At 40.2% G+C, this 17,058-nt stretch overlaps 1 protein-coding gene across 1 annotated transcript in view; it reads right to left on the bottom strand.

The window, feature by feature from the left end:
- Positions 1-17,058, bottom strand: part of NUP93 (nucleoporin 93) — a 104,832-nt gene that overhangs the window by 72,063 nt on the left and 15,711 nt on the right. Inside the window, exons 2-3 of the mRNA XM_045806831.2 lie at positions 14,680-14,872; positions 2,621-2,738 (exon numbers count right to left, since the gene is read on the bottom strand). Of these exons, the coding sequence (XP_045662787.1) occupies positions 2,621-2,738; positions 14,680-14,858 (297 nt within the window). The 5' untranslated portion in view covers positions 14,859-14,872. The remainder of the gene's footprint in view (positions 1-2,620; positions 2,739-14,679; positions 14,873-17,058) is intronic.

The following is a 17,058-nucleotide window of genomic DNA, read 5'->3' as shown; positions in this document are numbered from 1 at the left end:
AATAAAAATTAAAAATTAAAAAAAAAATTTAAAACTTCCAATTCCTATTAATAACTAGAACCACCTCAGATTAAACCAAAGCCTCAGCTGTTTAAAATTCAAATTTTCTCCTTTAAGCCTTTGAAGGCAAGAAGATGAAATCAACAGAACAATTATTTTGAAACTAGTCTTTTTTTTTTTTTTCCTTTGAGAGAGCACATGTGCAACCAGGGCTGGGCGGGGGGGCATGCAGAGGGAGAGAATCTTTTTCTTTTTCTCTTTTCTTTCTTTTCTTTTTTTTTTAAAGATATTTATTTATTTAAGAGACCGTGAGAGAGAGGGAGCGCAAGCGGGGGGAGGAGCAGAGGGAGAAGGACAAGCAGACTTTGCACTGAGCTGGGGGACCAACACAGGGCTTGATTGCAGGACCCTGATATCATAACCTGAGCTGAAACCAAGCATTGGCCTCCAAACTGAAACCGACTGAGCCATCCAAACGCCCAGAGAGAAAGAATCTTAAGTAGGCTCCAAGCCCAGCACAGAGCCCAGCCTGGGGCTTGATCTCACAATCCTGAGATCATGACCTGAGCCAAAATCAAGAGTCAGAAGGTTAACTGACCAAGGCACCCAGGTACCCCAAAACTAGTTAAGTTTTAAATCTTTCCTTTAGGTACAGATGATCAATTCCCAATTAATCAAAAGTTACCTTGAACTCACCATTTTGCATTTTTGAACCTATTCTGGAAAAGCTCGAGGTAAAATTTTGAAATGAAAGCAACCTTCCTCTCAAAGTTCAAAGATTTCCCAGTGGTGTAGGACGAAAACTCTTAGCCATGCTCATTCCAAATTAAGAAACTCTCTTTGATGTGACCGAGCATGCACTGCTGGGAAACCATCAAATGGGGGTGCTGAAGGAGAGTGTTGATGCATTAAACAGAAGATTAGAAGAGAAGATCGTCATGATTCGATACATTTATAAACCTGTCATTAATATCTCAAAGCAGAAAGTGGAGTACCACATCAGAGGGAATTCATGAAGTACATCACTAAATGTGCTGAGTATTCTAAATATGTATGACAAATATGCCAAAGAACATTTAAAAGCAGTTGGTTTTAAAAATAAACAACTTTTTTGGGGGTGCCTGGGTGGCTCAGTCAGTTTCGCCTCCAACTCTTGGTTTCAGCTCAGATCATGATCTCATGGGTTGTGGGATGGAGCCTGACTGGGGGCTCTGGGGCTCAGCGGGGAGTCTGCTTGAGATTCTCTCCCTCTGCCCCTCCCCCCCCACACACATGTTCAGGCATGCTTTCTCCCTCAAATAAATAAATAAAATCTTTTTCAAAAAATAAAAATAGCTTCTTTGGTACTTTAAACGTTAAAAACACACAACCTCTCAGCTAGTGCCATTTCTTCCACACTATTAGGGATACTCCCCAAAATATATGGTTATTCAAATTAATTTTTTAGCTCTATCCCTTTTGCCCACCCCATCCTTATTAAAAGTATTAGTTTACAGCAGTAAAATAGAAGGGACAAAAAGGGACAGCTAAAAATAAACAAAACAAAAACAACAGTTAAGTACACATGGCATTTTAAGATTACATGGAAATACTAGGCATCCATAAGGTGACAAGCTAATATGATTTAGTACATAAAATTGTAAAAAACTAGAGACTATGGGAACATATTGATAAATGAAAAATAATGAATTATCTATAGTTAACTCTCAACAGAAACACAGGGTTTTCAGTTACTGAATTGGAATAAATACAGTAGAACTATGGCCCTTAAGTGGAAAAAAATAATTCCTGGGAAGGATAGTAGGGTAGAGAGTTAATTCAAACTGAGCCCATATAATAACACAATTAGTACCCATCTGTACAATGATTTGCCTTTGCAGAACCTGCTTCCTTTCATTTCAAAGGTAAACCAATGATTAAAATGGTAGCTCACGGTCCCTTCACTCTAACATGAATGCAGCATCCCAATTTCTCAAAACTAAATGAGTCACACGTTTTTTCCTTAACAATGTATGTGTGTGTGCACGCGCGCGCACACACAAAGCAGTTTCTGATTAGATTAAAATAGCAATCAATTATGCCAGTGGCATGTTAGGTTAAATGAGACTGGAGTGCTCTATTAGACCATTTCCTGGTGCCACTAATGCAGCCAAATACTTCCTAGAAATCGATGAGTAGGTTTCAGTAAATAGTACTCTAAGTTTTCCCCAGCTCTTTGCCAACCAATACAAGCAAGATGTAGAAAAGAAATGTGGAAGACGAAGAGTAAAATTATTTGAGATCCAGCAAAGAAAGCAAGAGAAACTTACAACCAATGTCTCTGTGCCTTGGATTAAACCCAAGGAAGGAAGAAAAGTCTGTTCTTATAATTACAATAATCTAAAAAGTGCAGGTTGGAATTGCTTTCCCACATTCAGCCTCTCAGAGCCTCTTAAAGTAACCTGTGTTCCCCACTATACCTCCAAACCGGAGTCTCCCATTCTCTTAATATCTCAGGGAGAGAATTAACAAAGAAATCTAGAATTCCTAAATGAGCTGGTCAACAAAGGGCCAGGGCCTTCAGCCTGGTGTGCATACTCAGGGTTCCACCTGCACCAGTGTTGCACCTGGAAGCCCTTACCTGAATGTCTGTGTCCTTCACAGGCTCAAGAGGCTCAAAGGTGGTGGCCGCACTCAGACTCTCCAATCGCTGGGAGATGTGGGATATGTCAAGTCCCCGAGACCCAAGGAGAACCGACCTATATGAGGATATGGAGCAGGGAGAAAAAAGCAGGATTAATACTAGAGACTATTTTTTATTCAAAACATCCTATGTACTGCTCAGACACTTTTATATGTTTTTTTTTATACCTTTCCATAAAGATCTATCACATGGAATAACATATACAATATTGCATCTGGTAATGACAGAGTTCTGGTCATGCCTGAATTAGACTAAAACTTGCCTAGAACAAAATGATAGTGTATCAATAAAATAATAGGCTAGACGACTCTACACATTTTACAGTAAAGAAAATCATGAGGTAGATACTATTCTCAATCCCCATTTTACAGATGGGAGAACTAAGGTGCAAAGAGATTAAGTGACTTCTCCAAAGTCAAAGAGCCAGGAAATGGCAGAGCCAGGTCATCGGGCTCCAGAGCACAAACTCTTAACCACCATCCTGTATTCATAGCCTCTGTAAAGATAGTATGTGAACCACAACATTTGAGAAGCTTCAAGAGTAACCCAGTCCAAACTTTATTCATCAGTTGAAGAAACTAAGTGTCTGGGACCATCAATGATTTGCAAAGGGCAGTCAAACCAGAATCCAAGGTTGGTTCTCCATGGCTTCTCTTTAAAAGCCAAACATCATATCTAGTACATCTTCAAGTTCCCTCTCTGCTGCCCAGTCCAATAATACAGGAGCCTGCCACCTAATAAATGCTTTGAAGAGAGACGGGAATAATACAGCTAGCTTTATTTCTACTCCCTTGGGGGAATGTAACAGAGGAAGAGTTTTTTAAAAAATCAGAGTCTCACTAATATCTAGTACACTCTCTGGAAGAAAGAGATTTAGGAGAATTAGATGCTTAGATTGTTGTTTTTAGATTACGATTTAGTACCAAAAATCCCACTGACAAAGTTCAAGTTCCTTATGAGGAACTCAGAAGCTGTACCACTGGGTAGTGCAAGTAACCCTAACACCTCTGGCTAAGACTTCTACTTCGGAAGTAACAGACTTATTGGAGAAGAGAAAGGACTTCGTGTTTATTTCTATTCTACTAAGTACTACAGAAATAGATGATGTGCGCCCAGAGGGCTCCCCACTATAGATTTTTGTCTCTTCCATGTAGACAGGTCAACTAGAATGCCATCCTCTAGGCTACCATGTCAGATAAATAATCTTGCCTCTCTCTTCTAACATCCTTAAAGCTAACTTTCTAACACAGAAGTTCCCAACCCTTGGTTGCACATTAGAGTCATCTAGGCAACTTTCCTCCCAACGATTCTAAGTAGTGCTGGGTGAAGCCTAGAGCATGGGTAACAGTGTAATGCCCTCCCTCCTTTTTTAATAATAGCTTTATTGAGATATAATTCACATCCCATACAATTCACCCATTTAAAGCGTACAGTTCAGATTTTAGTATATTCACAGAGTTGTACAACTTCCGCCACAATCAATTTTAGAACATGTTCATCAACCCCCAAGCCCCTACCCACCAGCAGTCATTTCCCATGTCCCTTCCCAAACTCCCCCCAACCTGATATCCATTAATCTGTTTTGTTTCTATTGAGATTTGCCTATTCTGGACATTTCGGATAGATGGAATCATACAATATGTGGTGTTTTGTGACTCCCTATTTCACTCAGCATAATGTTTGTCAAGATTCATCCACATTCTAGTATGTATCAGTACTTCCGTTATACTGATACATCACATTTTATATTTATGAATGTATCCCTTCATCAGTTGATAGACATTTGGGTTGTTTCCACTTTGGGGCTATTATGAAAAACGCTGCCATGAACATTCACGTACCAGTTTTTGTGTGAATATGTTTTCATCTTTCTTGGATATGTACCTAGAAGTAGAATTGCTAGATCATACAGTAACTGTTTAACCTTCTGAAGAACTGCCAGATGGTTTTCCAAAGCAGCTACACCATTTTACGTTCTCATGCACAATGTACACGGGTTCCAATTGTTTTCTACATCCTCGCCAATACTTGTTATTACCTTTCTGATTATAGTCACCAGAGTGGGCCCTCCTTTTTAAAGCCTTACAGAAAAACAATTTTAAATACAAAACTAAGTAGTAAACCTTCTTGTACCATTACCCAGCTTCAACAATTAACATGTCATAGTCAACCCTGTTTCACCTGTATCCCTACCTACTTTCCTCTTTCCACCACCCAGATTATTTTTAAGTAGATCCAAGATAGTCCTCCAATTATTTAATAATTTAAATTTTGTGTTTTTTTCTGAATGGGATACAAATACGATCTCTACTTGTGAATGATATGCCTTAACCTCTAGGGTGCTCCTCCACCTCATTATTTTCCCTTACAATTTCTTTATTGGGGACTCTGGATTATTTGTCCTGTGGAGCAGTACTACTTAAACTTGAACTGTACATGTGAATCACCTGGGAAGCGTATTAAAATGCAGATTCTGACTCAGTAGTTCTGGGATAGGGCCTGAGATTCTCCATTTCTAAAAAGCTCACAGTTGGTGCTTTTCCTATTAATCCATGGAAGGATACAGTTTCCCACATAACAGGTTTTATCGACTACATCCCCAAGAAGTCATTTGACATGTTCCTCCAGACTCTGTATTTCCTATAAATTGAAAGTAAGCTCTAAAGTTTTGATCAGATTCAGGTGTCATTATTTTTTTGGTTAGATTACTCGAGACTTTCATCAAGAAGTCTGTAATGTCTGGTTATTTCTTTTGGAATGTTAGCAGATACTGATGATCACTGCGTAAAGTCATTAAATGGTGGTATTCTATTTTTTTTTAAGATTTATTTATTTGAGAGTGAGTGAGAGAGCATGTTGCGGGGGGGGGCACCAGAATCTCCAACAGACTCCCCACTGAATGCAGAGCCCTACCTCACAACCCAGAGATCATGACCTGAGCCGAAACCAAGAGTCGGATGCTTAACCAACTGAGCCACCCAGGGGCTCCAGGTGTTCTATTTTTATTAGCTAGAATATTTCCTTTCAGAAAAACTCCTTATCCACTGTGTGGTTAGTCTGAATAATGACATGGTTCTCAGGGCGCCTGGGTGGCTCAGTCGTTAAGCATCTGCCTTTAGCTCAGGGTGTGATCCTGGCGTTATGGGATCGAGCCCCACATCGGCCTCCTCCACTGGGAGACTGCTTCTTCCTCTCCCACTCCCCCTGCTTGTGTTCCCTCTTTCTCTGGCTGTCTCTCTGTCAAATAAATAAATAAATAAATCTTAAAAAAAAAAAAAAGACACGGTTCTCAAAGTGACTGATGAGTTTTGTTTTAGTATCATTATGAACTCATGAATTTAAACAGGCATAAACATATGAACTGAACATATTAAACACTTACTGATGTGTTTAATCTATTGCAGTTACTATCCTTATCCTTATACTCAAATTGTCTCCTCCGCCAGTAGAAACCTTTTGAGGATGGTTTCGAGTTCTTTTGACATGACTCAAGTAGACCTTCATGACTTCCCTACTATATCTGGTATGACAATATGTTTCATGTTCATCTTATACAGACCTGGAGTCAGCCAACTATCCAAAGAGCCCCCGTTGCTTTATTAAAAGATGGATTTTAGAGGCAACTATCTGGGTACTAGGATTGCTCACTGCTACACTGTTTCTAGGCCTTTTCCTTAAGTAGAGCTAAAAATGAAGTTTTTACTTTTGTTTCAGTTTTCTTAAGAAAAATTACATGGTGAGCTTATACTAATACTTCCAATTCAAAATTTAAAGCAAAGTTTTGGGTTAACATCACAGATTTTCTATCTGCATCTCCTTTCTCCCACACCACAAGTCCTAGTTCCAGCATAACCAACATAACTACTTATTTGCTTTATCCTACACTACACACACAACAGTCTCAAAACAGCAGTAACACCTCCAAACATGATGACTTATGACAGATTAAGATACCACTTGGAACTGTTCCTCTCTGTGTGGTTATGTCACCAACTGGATTAAGCATTTATTTTCCTTTTTTAGGAATTCCTTTTTTGAAATTTAAGTTTGTTTTATAATAATGTAAAATATTTACACAATCCCAAAGTCAATTAAAAAAAAAAAGGTCCCTGTCTTCTCCACCTTATTTAAGGTTACTTGAACCTTTTGTTTGTTTACCTCCTATATAAAGCACGCCTTTTTAAGAAAGGAGGGAAGAAAAGCAAGGAGGAGGACCGGTCTGAGTGAGTTCTCAGCAACGGTGTCAGGATGGGGAAAAGTGAAGAGTACCAGCACAGGGGAAGGGTAGATTGGCACAGTTTATGTGAAGGGAGAAAGAAAAAAAAAAACCTGAAAAAAAAAAAATCTCTGAAAGCAGGAAGAATGTAGAATGGAAACTAGTGGACAAAAGGTAGAATCTCTTTGTATATACAGCACCTTGTTTTATATATTTGGCCAGAGACTCATGTGAATATTTTGCATCAATTTAAAAGACTAATTTTAAAACTCGAAATTCTTGGGGCGCCTGGGTGGCTCAGTCGTTAAGCGTCTGCCTTCGGCTCAGGGCGTGATCCTGGCATTCTGGGATCGAGCCCCACATCAGGCTCCTCTGCTGGGAGCCTGCTTCTTCCTCTCCCACTCCCCCTGCCTGTGTTCCCTCTCTCGCAGGCTGTCTCTCTCTCTGTCAAATAAATAAATAAAATCTTTAAAAAAAAAAAACAAACTCGAAATTCTTAACACCCAACAAAGATTTACATTTCATGAACCTCTGAATCTGAATTCAAACAAACAATCTTGAAAATAATTATTAAAGCAACTGCATTGTAAGCAGTGACTAAATTATTTTATATTAACAAATTTAAAAATTTTAGTTGTAATTATGGTGCTGTGATTTTATTACTGGAGTCATAACTTAAGAGATATATTTGATGTCTAATATCTGTTTCTAAATCTGAGTGGGATTACAGATCAAACAGGGGTAATGATTTAGTAATTACTGAAACTGGGTGATGGGTACATAGAGTTTCATTAAACTTTTGTCTCTACTTCTCTGTATGTTAAACACTTCTAGTAATGAAATTATTTAAGACAAGAAAAAGTCATATGAATCTACTTACTAGAAATAACTATGAAATTAACAGGATTTGTAGGGAAAAAGGAAGCTACTAGGTGAGAGTATGCAAAGCCAGACTGTGGGAAATTCTATAAGGACGAATTAGTTCAGTCCTTCATTACAAAATAGCTCCAAGGGAAAAGACCAAGTGAGCACTTACTGAATAAAAGAAATTTAAGAGATTTATCAAGGAGTCACAATACATAGGGCATATTTGGATTTTAAATCAAACAAATTGATAAACATTTAAGAGATAAGATATTTGAACACTATCTAAAAATTTGGTATTAAAGTATTATATTTACTTATATTTTAGATATAGAATTGTAGTTATGCTTAAAAATAGTTTCTAGGGATTCACTTGGAAGTATCTATGGATGAAATAGTGAATTGGGTGGGATTTGCTTAAAAATTATTAGGTGGGGGATATAAAGAAAAACTGTCTCTGACTGGTAATTGTTGAAACTGAGTGTGAAGATTCAAAATCTAGCCATCCCATGGAATGTGAGATACAGGCACTAAAAACTCATGAATTCGAGAGAAGTAAAACAATATTCCGAAGAAAAATTAGCCACAAACTAGCTTGTTTTTGGAAAGAATACCTCTACAGAACTGAGGTACCCTGACTGCTTCATAAGCATTTATTTCACTTCTTTTAAAAACCTCTTCAAAATATATTCTTGGTCATTAAAAAAAAAAAAAAAAGCCTTTTTCCCCCCCGTATCTGATGCACTGACAACCGCGGCCTTGCTGGCACTGGAAGGGCTGCCCCTCCCATGGTCAGGTAATTCTGAGAGGCGAGTGAGTACAAATTTCAAATGCAAACTAATGAGTCCAGAGCCCATACCCCAACCACCTCCTTTAATGGGCCACTTATCACCCCACAGCTAGGTACCAGACAACTAGAGACAGCCCCTATGCCCCAGAGCCCACTGAGGTTAAACTAACCAATCCTAAGCTTGTTGACCCTGCCTCCCCTCACTTTCCCATGGAAACCATAATACAGGCTCTTGCCCACATTTTCCCCTTGCTCTCACTGCACCCCGACTGACCCCAGTGCTGACCTATGATGTGCCCTGCCTCATCTAGACAACTGTGGGTAGAAGCTCCCCCCTTCATGACACTCATTTGCTTGTCTGCATATCTTACTATACCTGATGGATGCAAATACCAGGTACTTTTAAAACAACTTCCTTTTTTATCAGTAGATATGTATATACATTTTTATCACCTGCTTTTTTAAAACAGCTTTATTGAGATACAATTCACATACTGTACAATCGCCCATTTAACTGACTTACTGGTTTTCAGTATATTCCAAGTTGTGCAACAGTCGCTAAAACTGATTTTTAGAACACTCTCTCCACCCCACAAAGAAACCCCCAACCCATCAGCAGTCACTCCCCAGGACCCTCAATCCACCCACCCATCCCAGGAAACCACTAATCTACTTTCTATCTGTATCAATTTGCCTATTTAAGACACTGCACATAAATGGAGCTCTACAATACGTTGTCTTTTGTCATCTGCTTCTTTCACTTTGCATAATGTTTTCAGAGTTCATCCACGTTGGAGCATGTATTAACAGCTCATCCTTTTTATTGCCGAGTAGTATTCCATTTTACAGGATATGCCCCGTTTTATTTATCAATTGAATCAGCTGACAGACATTTGGGTTGTTTTCACTTTTTGACTATTATCAATAATGCTGCTACGAACACCCACATACAAATTTTGATATGGACAACTGTTTTCATCTCTCTTGGGTATACCCCTCGGACTGGAATTGCTGAATCATATGGTCACAGCGTTTAACCTTTTGAGGGACTGCTAGACTGTTTCCCAAAGTGGGTGCACTACTTTACATCCCACCAACAGTATATGAGAGTCTCAATTTTTTCCACATCCTCAGCACTACTAGGGTCTGTCGTTGGACCACAGCCATTCTAGTGTGTATGTGAAGTGGTATGTCAAGGTGGTTTTGATTTGCATTTCCCTGATGGCTCGTGTGTTGAGCTTCTCATCATTTGCTTGCTGACCGTGCGTACGTCATCTTCAGAGAAACAGCCATGCAGATCTTGCTCATTTTTAAACTGGGTTGTGTTTTTATTATGTTGTAAGTTTTTTACATATTCTGGATACAAGTCCCTTATCAGGTGAGTAATTTGCAAATATCTTCTCCCATTCGTGGGCTATTTTCTCACTTTTTAAAAAAATATTTTACTTGTCAGAGAGAGTCAGTGCACACATAAGCAGGGGGACCAGCAGGCTGAGGGAGAAGCAAGGCTCCCCCTACCCCCGAGCAAGGGGCCTGGTGAGGGACTCAATCTCCGGACTCTGGGATCATGACCTGAGCCAAAGGCAGCCGCTTAACTGACTAAGCCACCCAAGCATCCCTATTTTCTCACTTTCTCAATAGCGTCCTTTGAAGTACGAAAGTTTTTAATTTTGATGTTCAATTTATCTGTTTTTTATTCTGTCACTTATGCTTTCAGTTCATATCTAACAAGGTTCTGCCTAATTTCAGGTCAGAAAGATTTATACCTATGTCTTCTTCTAAGAGTTTTAAAGTTTAGGCTCTTACATTTAGGGCTGTGTTACATTTAGAGTTAAGGTGTCCAACTCTTTCTTTTGCATATAGATATCCAGTTGTCTCAGCATCATTTGTTGAAAAAACACTGAACGCCTTCGGCACTTTCTGAAAATCAGCTGATCACAGACACATGGATTTATTTCTGGACTCATAATTCTATTCGATTGTCTATCCTTATGCTAGTACCACATAGTCTCGATTATGGTAGCTTTGTTTGAAGTTATGAAATTGGAAGTGTGAGCCTTCCAACTTTCTTCTGCCTTTTAAAGACTGCTTTGGCAACTCTAGGTGTCTTTTTATTTCCACATGGATTTTAGGATCTACTTGTCAATTTCTGCAAAAAAGCCAGCTGGAATTTTGATAAGGATTCCACTGACTCTGTAGATCAATCTCGGCAGTATTAACATCTTAATATTAAGTCTCCTGATTCGTGAACACTGGGCATCTTTTACCTGCTTCCTTAAATAAATAAGAGACCTGTACACTTTTTCTTCACCTTGTATTTTTTATTTTACTTCATGGTATGTCCTGGAGTCATTCTATGGTAGTGTATATTCTCATTCCTTTGTATTACTGAAAAATACTCCACTACCGAGATGTACCACATCTATTCAACCAGTCCCCTACAAATAATGCCACAATGAATATCACTGTGTACACATCTTTAGTACTTTTGCCAGTGTGTCTTTGGGATAGATCCCTGGAAGAGGGATTGCTGGGTCAAAGGTAAATTCACCTGATACTGCCAAGTTGTGTCCTAAAGGTGCCATACCCCACCGGTGATATGTGAGAATGCAGCCAGTGCCCAGGCAATTTTAAGGTGTACCAGGGTTGAGAACCTTGAAATTCAAAAAACTGGCTGTTAGAGTATTCAGAAGAGAAAAGTCATCTGAGTGGGTGGTGCCTGCAGGAACTGTCCAGTGAATAGGCAGAAGCCTTGATGGGGAGAGGTGGACGGAGAACTGAGGAAAAAGGGCAGGGAAATTTAGGGTAAGAGGAAGGCTTTACAAATAAAGCCTCTACCAGAAACGTCCAACTTCTAAGGGTGGAAAAATCCAAAGGCTCCTTGCCTTCTACCTGCCTCAATTTCCATAAACCAGGCAGCTTCTCCTGAGCAAAAAGCGACAGGGGCTGGAGTCAAACAGAAAAGTAGGAGGACAAAAGGTGTCCTCAGTACACACGGGGAGCAGAAACAGAGTCAGGAGGCCTGGGTTCAAGTCTCACCTGTCTCTTACTGCCTGAAAATTTTAGATGCAGCAGTTTTCCCAGCTTCATTTTCTTCCTCTGTTAAATCTAGAGAAGAATCCCTGGCGCACTCACCTCTCAGGCTTGTGAAGACCAGTCAGGAGAACGCCTGTGACAATTCTTTGGGAACTGAAAAGTGCCATACAAATGGGAGAGCTTCTTACTGAGCAAGCTCGATTTGAATTCTGGCTCGGTCACTTGCTATCTGATGTTTCTCAATTATAAAACAGAGATAATAACATTTATTTCACAGGGTTATTTTAAGAAGAAATTATATAATGCATGTAAAGTGCTTGGCACAGTGCCTGACAAAGAGCAAGCGCTCAGAAAGGTTGCTTAGTAGTATTACCACAAGTACAGTCATAATTTACTGTAAAACTTTGGGCAAATAAATGTTCGTATACGCTTCGCATGAACATGGAGAAAAGTGTGAAAGCAGCAGCAAATCAGTAACACTGGTTACCTTGGGGGATAAAGTTAAGGAGAGAAAGTCATTGCTGGCTTGCTCTTTGTACAACTCTAAGTTGTTTGGCTTCTGAGTCTGACTGGAAAAATCCAATGAGGCATCTCTGATGGGAAAAAAGGGGGGATGCAATTGAAAATGGGTACCCAGGGACGGCTTCACAGCTACTGATGATATTCTATGTCTTCACTGTGCAACGTGCAATTCATTTTATTATTATTTACACCAGGAGTCAGCAAATTTATCCTGTAAAAGGCAGACAGTAAATATTTCAGGCTCTGCAGGCCATACGGTCTCTGTCATAACTACTCAACTTCACTATTGTAGCACAAAAGCAGCACAGACAATACATAAATAAGTGTGGCCATGTTCCAATAAGACTTTAACAGGCAGCGGGCTGGATCTGGCTCACGGATCATAGGCTGACAACCCCTGATTTACACCTTTATGTATGTTAGGCATAATCTTCTTTATGTGTGAAGAAATTTAACAATTTAAAAATATCAAACACACATGCAAAGAAGCTTTCAAATCTGTTCCCTAAAATGAAAAATCCAACAAAGTATATTTAAACAAATGAATTCAGCACAGAACAATTCAATCTTAAACCCACAATCTAATCTTAACTAAAATTTTAAAGACACATTTTCTTCCAAAATTTATTTCATGTAAGAAAATTTTTTCCTACTCAGTTCTCTCCTCTGCCTTCACCCTGTACTAAAATATTCACATCACACTTTATGTCTGCCTATCAAGGTGGAAAAATACAGTCATCAGCCCTTTGGTTTCTTTTTAAGCACCTGCCCCACCCTATACCCATTCTTTCAATGTTCCAACTTCCTCCTCCCTAAAATAATGAATTTAATGTAGAAAGAAATGAGGAAGAATGGAAATTTACAAGAAAGAGAGCATGACTGATAATTGTTACCAAGAAAACATTTTCCCTTTTTGCTCTTAATAGGCTGTAAAGCTGATGCAATTAAATTATAACTATAGCAACTCAGCTGGCATCACGGTCCTTTTGCTCCCGCAGCATCCTTGCACACAAGCACAGAGCCTGCATGCTCAAGACTGAGGGTAACTGCAGGCAGTCAGCAGCAACAGCAAGGAGCCTGCAGGAGGACAAGTAAGCAGAGATGTCTAAAGGCTGCCGGGGGTGTTGGGGAATGGTGTAGAGGAGCAACTGGCTAGATCTAAAAAAAAAAAAATCCCTGCCAGGGTTCCTCTGATTTGTCTTTGCCAACACCGATGGAACCAAAACTAACTAGTATTTTAAAAAATAAAATTCTGGGGAGACCTACAGAAGAATTCCCACAACATCCTTACTAACTCAGCAGAGCAGCCAAAGCATTCAGCTTTCAAGATTAGTTGGGAAAAGAATGTAGCCCTTATGCTCACTCTTGTGACATTTATTACAAACCCAAAATAACGTCCCTGGGGAAACATCAGCAATTAGGTCCTTCTCAAGTTTAAGCAATGAAGACTGAGCAGACGACTGACAATTTCCCACATCTCCCACACAGAATCTCAGTGATTTTCCAGACGCACTGAGGTCACAAGACCGGCACCCCTTCACCCTCCCCTGGCCCTTCCATCAGGGCTCAAAGAACATGTGCTCTGGAGTCAGCCTCCCTAGGTTTGAGTCCTGGCTCAACACTTATCAGCTGTGCAATCTGACAGTTACCTGCCCTCTCTGAGCCTTAGCTGCTCAACTGTAATAAGGGGACAACAGTCCTAATATTCGTTATGAGGATTAAGCAAACTCTGAAGTCTAGCCAAGTTTCTGACACACCGTAAGTCACCAGTAAATCACATTTCTTATGGAAAGCAGCAAGGGTTTTTTTTTTTCTGTCTCCCCAAATGACAAGCTCCTTGACGGCAAGAACCATGTCTAATCCATGGTTGTAGCCCCAGAGATGGCCCAGGACTGGCTAGTGGGGCCCCCAACACGTGACTGTGAAATCAACAGCCCACTGTTGATGCTGTGTGTCAGCAGAAGTCACTAGCCAGACAGCCAGCACTTTTCTTCAGCTGCACTCTCTTGGGGCTGCCCACTCTCCCGTTCTATGGTCACCTGGCAGGCACTACGCATCCAGGGCCTTGTAGCAGCAGCTGTTGGGGACGCTAATGATGACCAGACAGAATCACACCTCACTTGGATGGCTTTTCATCACTGACTGCTCGTCAATTTCTTCCGCGTGCTCATCTCTGAGTGCTCCCTGGCTTTGAAAGTAACACTTTTCTGTGTAAACCACACTTACTAATACAGTAACAGGAGCCATTTATGACCCAGTGGTCAGCAAACTCAATCAGGAACTACTCTAACGGGTTTCTGTGTGACCAAGCTCTTCATCCTCTCCCATCCTGATCATCTCCGTCTGTGATAAGGGCTCACAGCTTGGTCCAGCAGACAAGCTGAAAAACCTGGGGGCAGAGAGACAGAGCAAGGCTGCTGACCTATTTACAAAACCTTTCTGAATTCCCAAGAATCAGGCTTGTGTCTGTCATTTACAGACTGCATCTTAATTCAAGGGAGGAAAAGAAGAATCAGATCCTGCCCCTGAGCCACCCAGTAGCAGCGCTGCCTCCCCACCAGTACTCACGCCTTGACATCTGCTGTCTCCTGGGACGTGCGTGTGAGGGTACGGGAACGCAGGCGCTCGCCCGCCTGCTGGATCTCCTGTAGGTTCCGTTCCACATGGGGAAGCTCTGAGATGCCCTCAGTCTCAGCAGCAAGCTGTTCAGCTTGCTGAAGGAGCTCACCAAACCCCTCAGTATCCATTGGAGTTGCAGATCCTAGATGGGGGAGGAAAAGAAGAGACCTAAATCAAGGGGAGGACAGGCTTCGAACGCTGCCCGAGTCTGTTATAAGCTAAACGGAACACGAGGACTGTCTGTAAACAGACAAGGAGACAGCTCATCAACAAGCAGGATTTGTTCCTGAACAGAGCCCAAGAACAGGCCTGACAGAGAAAATGAGTCAGACTATGAAGAAATAGATCATTTCTGTGCATATTGACAACCCCAAGATTGATTCCTGCCACCAGAACAAATGCAAAGATATTAAGCTACAGACCAGAATTCCTGCCTCCTTCCACAGACTCAAAGCTGACAAGGAAATGGAAACCATGGTGGCAACCTCTGGGAGGCTAAAGAACCACCACCCTGCACCTCCTACTCCTCCACCTTTCTTAGAAAAACCCCGCGATCCAGAGGGTGGGGCAATTTATAAGGCCCTAATCTCATATGATTGTCAACAACTCTATGAGGCTCCTGAGTGGACAGGAGAAGCAACTCCAGTCCAGAGCTGTCATGTGCTAGGGTCCTCTTGGTGGCAATGTGGCTGGGTGGACACAAGAACACAGGTCTCCTGACTAATCCCATGTTATTCTCACATACCTCTCCTTCACTAACGTAAAAGACAGTCTTTGAAAATTCATGTTCAAGTCTCCATTCACACATTCTTTAGCTTACAAGGTTATGGAGAGCAGAGATCTATGTCTGCTGGTTATAGATGACATTCAGGACATTAGACTTAACTGTTACCATACCTATTACTTTTAGAAATGACATTGCTGGGGCGCCTGGGTGGCTCAGTCAGTTTAGTGTCTGACTCTTGATTTTGGCTCATGGCATGATCTCACGGCTGTGAGATCGAGCCCCTCATCTGGCTCCGTGGGGGGCGTGGAGCCTGCTTAAGATTCTCTCTCTCCCTTTCCTGCTGCCCGTCCCCCACTCCCCTCTAAAAAAAGAGAAAGAAAAAGAAATGCCATTGCTAATAATTATACTAATATAAATAGCAGCTGGCTTCTAGACCATAAATATTAACAAGACCACCTGTTTCTCCAACAGTTGACAGAGTAAAGTCCTATGAACAGTGTTGCTATTTAAAGGATATTACACATTTATGAATCTTATATGTACTGTACCTCCCTTGTGTAAGATTCTTGACCAAGAGAATGCTTTTAACTCTACCACTACTTAAATCAACAGAACATAAACAGTATCACCATCATTTAAAAAAATTGACATTGTTAAAAGGTTAACAAAACTATTATTTATGAAAAAAATAAAATTCTTTAAATAGTAGCTCTTGTTGATCATACTTTTCTGCTTTTGTTTTAAACCCATGCCTTCTACCGCGCCTTTGAAATACCACTGGTCTACAATGGTAGTTATGATGGTGATATATAATTATATCTCAGCTATAAAGCACAGGTTAATGTTAAAGGGTATGGTTATCACCATAAATCCACAGCAGGAGAATGAGGACTTTTTAAATCGGACATTAAAAGACATTATCTTTAAAGGTAAAGGCACAAGGTTAAAACAAAAATAGCTCAGCTGGGGTAAACATAAAACACTTCGGTATTCTTTAATCTTTATAGACAGAAAGTCATATACACACTAACTCTTTTCCTAAAGTTTCTACATAATCATTGTTTTGTTTTGTTTTGACCCAGTAGAATGAGGCTATAACTGCCATCTTTACCTGTGGGAAAATGGGTATGACACAACAAGGAACACATTCTCCCAAATAGGAGAAAGAAACAAGTATTTTTAAACAACAGCTCCTATCTGATAAGAGAAATGTTTTTCCTCAGAAACCAACAGGGCCAATAACATTCTACTAACAGAAACATGGTCGCTCACCAGAAAGGGGAAAGAAAAGTAATATGCTGCCTCTTCCCCCTACCCCTTTTTACTCTAAGATAAAAATAATCTGTCTAACAGAGCCAAGGAGTGGGAAATACTTTTCTTCTTTCATAAGGAAAATTTTAGAACTCCCCAAATAAAGAACTGAATGAAACAAACTTTTCTAAGTTTAAAAAAGAAAGAAAAAACAGGAAAAAGAAGTACATCTAACATTTTACATCCATGCCAGATAAATTCAGACAAAGGAAATGCTCAACTTCTCAAAGGACCTGCCCATACAAAGAACTTACAGAGTGATGGAGTTGAATATAAATAATAAATGCAAA

Source organism: Ursus americanus, chromosome 21, assembly GCF_024610735.1.
Source record: "Ursus americanus isolate L20-20 chromosome 21, mUrsAme1.1.p, whole genome shotgun sequence".
Lineage (NCBI taxonomy): Eukaryota > Metazoa > Chordata > Mammalia > Carnivora > Ursidae > Ursus > Ursus americanus.
The sequence above is the reverse complement of the archived record's forward strand: the minus strand, read 5'-3'. Positions and strand labels throughout refer to the sequence as shown.